Raw genomic sequence first — 8026 nt, 5'->3', positions numbered from 1 at the left:
ATCTCAGTGCACAGGAGCAATAAGCTGCTATGAAGGGATTGCACATTATGGTTAAAAAAAAATGTATACACACCCCAAAATAGAAAAACAAAAGTTGTGATGTGTCCCGCAAAATACAAGGCCTCCTTAGCATTCTGTTCTGTGATGCATAATACAGAAATAAAAGAAATGTGTCTGGCTCATAGAGGGTTAACCTCTTCTCACCATGCTTTGTATACCTTTTTTTAAATTCAGCTTGTAATCTAACAAATTAGGGAAACCGCCAAGGGGGGTGAATACTTTCACAAACCAGGTGTTGGTCAACTTCTAATGTTTTATCCGCCATGTTGTTAGCAGATATGCCAAGATTAAAGGTTCTCCCCTATCCACAGGATGAATGCAGCAGCGCACATTCCCAGCCATTGCGTTCCATACCACCATGCGGATGGGGGTGACCTTTAATCTGGGCATGGTTTTCTTACTGCTATACCAGTGTTTATCAGTAACAATTAATAATATCAAATGTACATACAGCAGCATGCTTATGTTAATGTGCTATGGATGGTTTATTGTAGCGTTTTTAATCTTAGATTGTTTTTTTCTCTGCTGTTCCATTGGAAGACTTGGTAAGTGTCTTTCATTCCTGAAGGGGATGGGGAGGTATTCAAGTACAATGTAGGCTATATTGTTGTGGATTGCACCTCAGCATAAATCCATTTTTCCCAGATCTCCATGTTCTGTACTTTATAATACTTTTAAATGTACAGTCCTAAAATAGAAGGTAACGTCTGCCCCCTAGTGGATGTTTTTGGAAATCGATAAACTCTTCTCTGTTGTTGCAAATCCAACCTTACCCTTTGAATTAATATCTGCATTTCAGTATGGTGTAAAATGTAAAGTACATTTTCTAGGAGAGTTCAGTGTGGATTTTGTTCATGAATTATTTTTACAAACCAAAAGTGCTGTACTATCTTCATCTGGTCCATAGAGTTGAATGGAACAGCAGCATGTATGTTCAGTTGTTTCTACATTCACATGAGGGATTTGGGACCCCTGTATTAAAGATCAATTGAAGTACCTGTAGTTGGCCCCCACCAATCAGCCAATAGGTGATAGATATTGTTGGTTGAAAAATAACACTTCTCTGCTCTCTTAGGGTGCGTTCACATTGAGGAATTCTTTCACCTCTTTCGGCGGAATGCGGAATCAGCCGGCCCATAGAATGGTGTCTATGGAGCCGGCGGAAAGGCGCGGGGACAGCCGACGGAATTCCGCGGAGTTTATCTGCGAGAATTCCTTAATGTGAACCCACCCTTGAAGCGAAGAATTCCTATAATAAAATAGGTTTTGTTTTGTATGTACAATTCTTTAATCAAGTTGTATTTTACTACTAAATGTGCTATTATCGCCCATGTCCTAGCATTGCTTATACCACTGGCACTGCTTCCCTTATGTGTAATCTGTAATGCAGTCTGTTCCCATACTCCTCACTGTGGTAAAAATGGTGCCATAAGGTCCTCTCCTTTTAATACCTATTATTTCATTCTTTTCTAGCCCAACAACCCCAAACACTCCAAACACTCCTATTAGCCCTACAAGTCCACTCAGTCCAACTTCTCCTGGGGGAACTCCATCCAAGCATTCTTGCCGTGGACACCATCTCCACACTATCGGAGGAGTGGCCGAAAAGAACGTGTGTAGTCGATGCAGCAACAAGCGTTGGAACTTGATCAGGGCATCGCCAAAACATAAAGAACCAAAGAAGCCCAGACAGGGAGCCGTCACAGTCCTTTCTGTAGGAAGGTAATATAACACAAGCAGTATTGCTATATGTCAGTGTAGGAGACAATTAGAATGAGGGGGGGGTCACTTTTGTACTAATAAAGCTTAACTAACTATGGTATAAATCAGAAGTTATACAAATTTATAATATACACTCATTCACAAGAACAATAATGCACCCAGCAAGAAATGTCAGACTGCTGCAAATACAGCTTGCCATGCAGATATGTCTCAGGTGTGATTAGACATTGGGTATTGCCACAAAATGGTGTTTAAGTGTTTTCACTGTGCTGAAGAAAGGCCCTCAAAGGCTACATTTGGGTAGTGTACCTCTTAGTAAGAGATCGCTGACTGCTAGACATACCCCTACAATGCACTCGAAAGACATTGTGATAAACTTTGAAAGGCACATCATTGGACTGAGTGGCTATCCTCTTGGCCATTCAAACCAAGATGTTGGGAGCAGTGGTTACATGATAGCAGTGACACAGACCACCAGTAGAGAGGATGCTTTGATGTGCTGACTAGCACAATCAGCTTCCCTAGTTTCCTTGTCCACCATCCACGCATAGGTGGCCCCTTCATTATACACCCCTGTCTATACCTGGACCATTTCCAGCCACTTGGCAAAAAGATGTTTGGTACAATGGCAGCCATTACGTTTTTCTGCCATGCACAGTCAGCTTTTTCCTTCCTTTGCAGTGATGTCATGAACAAAAACCTGCCCTGTTAGGGACTGGAACTATATGATCTTTAGCAAAAAATCCAAGTTCCTTTTGGGATCTGACAATGGTCAGGTTGGAGTATGGAGGCCTTTGCTGTGGAGCATCACCCAGTGCCAGCTGCTGGTGTGATGATCATGTTCAGGATTACAGGAGGTCTCATAATGTAATAATAAGCACGTGTATGCCCTGTCCAGCCAGCATGTGAATATTAGCCTTGTGTGTTCATCTTCATAAGTGCCTTTTATGCTAAATTTATGATTTATGTTCATTGCATTTCCAGGTTTAGAGTGACAAAAGTGGAGCCAAAGTCTAAAGAAAGGAAACGTTTAATGTCTGACAGCACAGACGTCACAAATTGTGAAGTACCTTCTACACCAGTCAGGGTGAACACCAGGCAACGAAGCGTCACAGAGACAGAGGTAAGGAGACCAGGGCCGTCGTTGTGCCTTAGTAAAAGGAAATCTTAGTTTGCAAAGCAAAAATATACATTTTCATTGGTATTTAGTTAGAATAAATGTTAACGTGTAGAGCACTATATGCCAGTCTATAAGATCATCAGGACCATTATATACAGGCCTGTGAAGTGGAAGTGCTAAACACTCTGAACCCAGTCTTTCATTGGCAAGACTGCTTAAAGTGCATGTTCACCTTTGTACACAGTTTTACAGATGGTGAATGTGTGTCATTATGTGTACAGAGATTAGGCTGACCTAGAGAGCAGGCCTGTTATTAGAAGGATTGCTGTATATAGTTAGAGTTTATACTGATCCTACAATACAGCTTGTATTATAGCATTCACACTTCTGTTTGCCATTGGAAACCGTTAACAAGCTTGTCAACCCATGTAGTCACAGTTAGTTATTCCCACACTAGATTATAAAGTAGTGACTAATGGAAGCATGTAAATTTTCCAGTGAATGGACCATAAGGGTGCCTTCACACCTAACTGCTCCGGTCCTGCTCAGCCAATCAGTGCTGCCATGCACTGATTGGCTGAGTGGGACCAGAGGTGGGAGCCTCACATTCAGCCGCGGCAGCAAGCAGGTAATGTTTGCTCTCAGCGCCGGGCGGCAGGGGGTTAACTCACAAACTCACGGGATGTCGACTACGAGTATGTGTTCTCATAGGGATGAATGGCACCAGATCCGCAGCGGACTTCGCGAATTTGCAGGGTGAAATACACTGCGAATCCGTTATGTGTGAAGGCCCCCTAAAAAGGTTTGGGTGGAATTTTGCTACTCCGTTCCATTAAAGTGAATGGAGCTTAATTGAAAACCACAACTGAGTTGGAGACAACAGTCGTGTTCTCTCTGGAAGAAAGTGACCATGTTTTTGTAGCGCTGGATAACCCCTTTAATTCAAGCGCTGCTCTGTTGCCTTTTCTCCGGTGCCCCCTGCTGGAAGTGTTGTGATGGTGTCATGTACATTGTTCACCGGATGCTGCAGCCGATCCTTGGCCCCAGTGGTCATGCACCATACATGTAGGGAGAGAGTTAGTTGTAGTGACTCCTGAGCAGTGTCGCAGCAGAATCAGTAATCAGCTCTGCAGAGAGTTATATATAACCCATATATAAAAAGACGCCATATCTTCCTGAGATTGCCAAGAATAGTTTTTTCTTCAAGCCATGTGATGAAATACGGTAAAGCTCTGTATTTATGTCTTCATTACAGAATCAAAGCACGGTGGACACCTGAAGTGTGAGGGTACGTGATGCTTTCTGGTACAGTGTTTGCTTGTAGGGCAGAAGTGGTTTATATGCTCTTCTATGATGTATAGATATCAGGCATTCTCCTTGCTTCTCCTAAAAGCTCATTATACCATCAGCACAGCTCACACATCTGTGTGAAAAAATAGCTCCTTTCCTAGAGAGCCAGGATTTTTTTTTTTTCCTGATTTTGTAATTTTTTATTTTTTATGTAATAAATTATTATGGAGGCTGCTATCTTGCAAAAGCTGTTTTTAAACAGCTTTTAGGAACATACTTTATTTACTTCAAGCCTCATGGACATAGACGCAAGGAAACTATCCAGACCCAGTTCTTTGTATAGGATACATTTGTGAGCATGCTCTATGTGCTTATTCCACAGGAGCTGAGTTGTGAGAAACGGCTATTGTGTGTACCTCTGTTATCTATATACTAGTGTCACCGATCAAATGTACTCCAGTCTGTGTTATCTATATACTGGTGTTAACTCTCACTTTTCTCTCAGGGCACTTCTGGAAAATGATCTGTACAGTGTTTAAGCCTAGTGGCCAAAGTTGAAACTGCAAGATTTCAGTATTTTTTAGTAGAATGGAAAATAAAAAAACGTTCAAAAATACCTAAATTTGTCAGTTATAAAAACTTTTTTGATGTTAGAGACAGTGCTCGGTCCCTGACTGATCAGTATTTGCGTGCTCCTCTCCCCCACTCTCTGTCTGGGACCTAGACAGCCCCATAGACTTACATTGGGAATCTGTCTAGGTCATGTAACACAGAAACGGTGAATATACGAATCATGATACTTCTATATCAAAAGTTTTTTTAATGACACTGCCAATTTAACCCCTTAGTGACTTCCAATATGCCTTTTTACAATGGTAACCAGTGGGCCTTATTCCGACTAATACAAATTTTTACGACAGGATCAGAATACGTTATCGTTGTGCTCCCGCACTGGCATTGTGGGAGATTGGCTGCCAGTATGACACACACTGGATAGTTTAACCCATTACATATCGATGTCAAATCATCAAAGCTGCATCTAAACAAATAGCCGACGTCCAACGTCTGGCTGTCGTTTGGTCGCCATGGCCACCTGGGGCCTTCTGAAGGCCGTCAGGCCTGCCATGATTATGCATCTAGAGACATGGCTGTGTACATTGCCTGTCAGCATAGTACACATTACTTAGCCCTATGCCTCCATTGTAGATAGCACAAGATGAAAAGTGCTCCCCAGAACTGCTGCATATCTTTTTGTATTTTAGTATGGAAAAGTTATATAGAACACCTCTAGAATTTAACTAGATCCATAGTTTTCTAGATTCCATTCAGTAGTGCATTTTCCCTGGCTGCTCACCAATCCTTCTACATCTTCATCCAGTGTCAGCAGAATGAGCGCTTCCATCTGTGAAATGAATTGACATGCTTTTACTCTGCTCTGGTTCATCTAACTGGTCCCATAGGCCTCCAATAGTCTGGCCATTTCACACATCCCCACTATCAGGCATAACCATTTACAGCATGTTAATATGACAGCAAACAGGCCGCCACTGCAGTCTCCTAACGCTGCAAATTCCCCATATGTCACGCAGCCTGTGACGCTGCTTATAGCTATCTCACAGGAGGCAAGTAATGCCAGAGTCCCCCATGACCGTGTAATGAAAATGTATAGCACTTCATTTTATTGTATGTGTGAAAGTGGCTCCGGGGGACAGGCTTATGTTACAAGTGGGAAGTGTTATGTGTGAACGGTGCAGGCAGCACATTGACTGAATCAGGTCTTGTTCTTGTTACAGATTTAGTTGGGAGCAACCTCACTCTGCTCATCTGAGAAGACTGTGAAGCCGAGGTGTTAGAGAGTCCATACAAGCATAGGTGTCCTAGTGCACAGCCTGTGATCGGAACGCGTCTCTCTTCTCTCTCTTTTTTTTTTTTTTAGAAATACAAAAATGATGGGAAAAAGAAAAGGATTTTGTACATTTTTAGCAGGGTGCAAATTTTTACATATGTATATAAAAACTGTATATTAGTGTAACACTACATGTACATATATTAATCAGTACTAGCATATACTAAAGGCATGGACTAATAGTCGTTTTATACTAGGTATAGTTCTAGTATCAGATTCCATTGATCTTCTTGGTGTGAAAAGATGGCAGTGTTGGGTCTCATTCACATTACACCTGGGGTCTTTACTGTCTGTATATGTTGGGATACGATTTAGAAGGTTGTCCAATACATTATGGCACCCCTATGGCCTTTAATAGTTTAAATGTGGGCAGACATGCATGGCAGACTACCATGCATACCAGTAACAGCATTCATTTAGTGACTGATAGACTACATTTGGTCTATTAAAACCTATGGACACACCACAGTATACATTTATACAAGTATCCAAACAGGTGAGACCCAGGACATGTGAATAGGGCCTTATACTTTTTTGCAGTAACTGTATGGAATAAAGCTGAACTCTTTTTTTTAATGTAGCATAGTGCCATAGGGTTACTAGTTATAATGAAGCCTTGGTGATAATGTGTAATAATGTACTCTACACATTGCTTGATTTAGGATTTCCGATTATTTATGTGCTCCAGAATACATTTACTTTGATAGCTTTGTTTTCTTCTTTTTTTTTTTTTTAATGTTATGCTTTTTTTTCCTTTTTATTTTGTCAAAATCTGCTAGCCGAAGAATACTGAATATGATATTCCATTCACTCCCAATTTTTATGTTCAGTTCATTTTAAGTTAATCTTGTCTGAATGTGGTTTGCTTTTTGTTGTGTTTTACGTATGGTGTTTTTGTGACATCCCCCCCCCCCAAATCCATGAGCATCAAAGGAAATGAAATTAATGTATGTATATTTTAGCATAGGAAATATATTAATAAATGCTTTACAGTTGCTTAAGAACTGGTTGTGGTTCTCAATGTCATCTGGGCCACCACCCAAGCCTGACAAGTCCTGAAAGGTCTGTAGTGATGGTTCCTGATGTCTGTTCTGTACAATTTTATATCTCCTGAATAGGAAATTTTTTATATGAAGACCGCACCAAGATGGAACATTAATGGGAGAAGTAAAACCTTTATACTTTTATATACTGTTGACAAATCTTGCAATAAAACATTCTCCTGTCACGCTCAGCTGCTGTATTCTTTGACATTCTTTGCGTTGCCTTTTTAATGGGTCCATAGAATCAGAAACAAAAGGTGCAGTGTAAGGAGTCATTCACACTTGCATATTGTGGTCGGTGTTTTGCATTAATATTTGTAAGTCAAAGTCAGGAATGGATCCAAAACACAGACTGGGTACAGATTTTTCCATTATCTTTTTTTATTCTCTTTCCACTTCCTGTTTTGGATTACGTATATTGATGCAAAACCTGTAATGTTGGATGATGTCTCATGCTGTGTTCACTATCTGCAGATATATGGTGGGAAAATCTGCAGTGAAATTCACAACATACATTGCATGCATGCATGCATGCATACATATATACATACATACATAGGCTAAAGTAGATTTCAGCTAAATAATTATATTAAAGGGAAACTAACAGAAGGTTCTAACCTGCTGTTATGTGATGCTGAGGATGAAGGTCATTTTCTTACCCTCATCTTTCATACCCTTAGTTTAATTAATATGTAAATTAGAAAAATTCATGGGGGGAGGGACAGTGGGCGGATCTGTGTCCACAGTGCTGTATTCTTGCCCCTAGCCCACCAAACCATCTAATTTACATATTAATATACTGAAGGTTTAATGAAAAGAAAGCTGAAGAGGAAGGTAAAAAAAATTACTTTCATTCATTCTAATTGTTACTTATGGGTAGAAAGG

The 8026-nt window shown here is 40.6% G+C and overlaps 1 protein-coding gene across 1 annotated transcript in view; it reads left to right on the top strand.

Annotated features, from left to right (window-relative positions):
* RELL1 (RELT like 1) overlaps positions 1-7332 on the top strand; it is a 33659-nt gene extending 26327 nt beyond the window's left edge. The window contains exons 5-8 of the mRNA XM_069977502.1: positions 1534-1782; positions 2767-2905; positions 4158-4190; positions 5986-7332. Of these exons, the coding sequence (XP_069833603.1) occupies positions 1534-1782; positions 2767-2905; positions 4158-4181 (412 nt within the window). The 3' untranslated portion in view covers positions 4182-4190; positions 5986-7332. The remainder of the gene's footprint in view (positions 1-1533; positions 1783-2766; positions 2906-4157; positions 4191-5985) is intronic.
* The last annotated feature ends 694 nt before the right edge of the window (positions 7333-8026 follow it).

The sequence above is a fragment of the Dendropsophus ebraccatus genome, chromosome 7, assembly GCF_027789765.1.
Source record: "Dendropsophus ebraccatus isolate aDenEbr1 chromosome 7, aDenEbr1.pat, whole genome shotgun sequence".
In the NCBI taxonomy this organism is placed as follows: domain Eukaryota; kingdom Metazoa; phylum Chordata; class Amphibia; order Anura; family Hylidae; genus Dendropsophus; species Dendropsophus ebraccatus.
The sequence above is the reverse complement of the archived record's forward strand: the minus strand, read 5'-3'. Positions and strand labels throughout refer to the sequence as shown.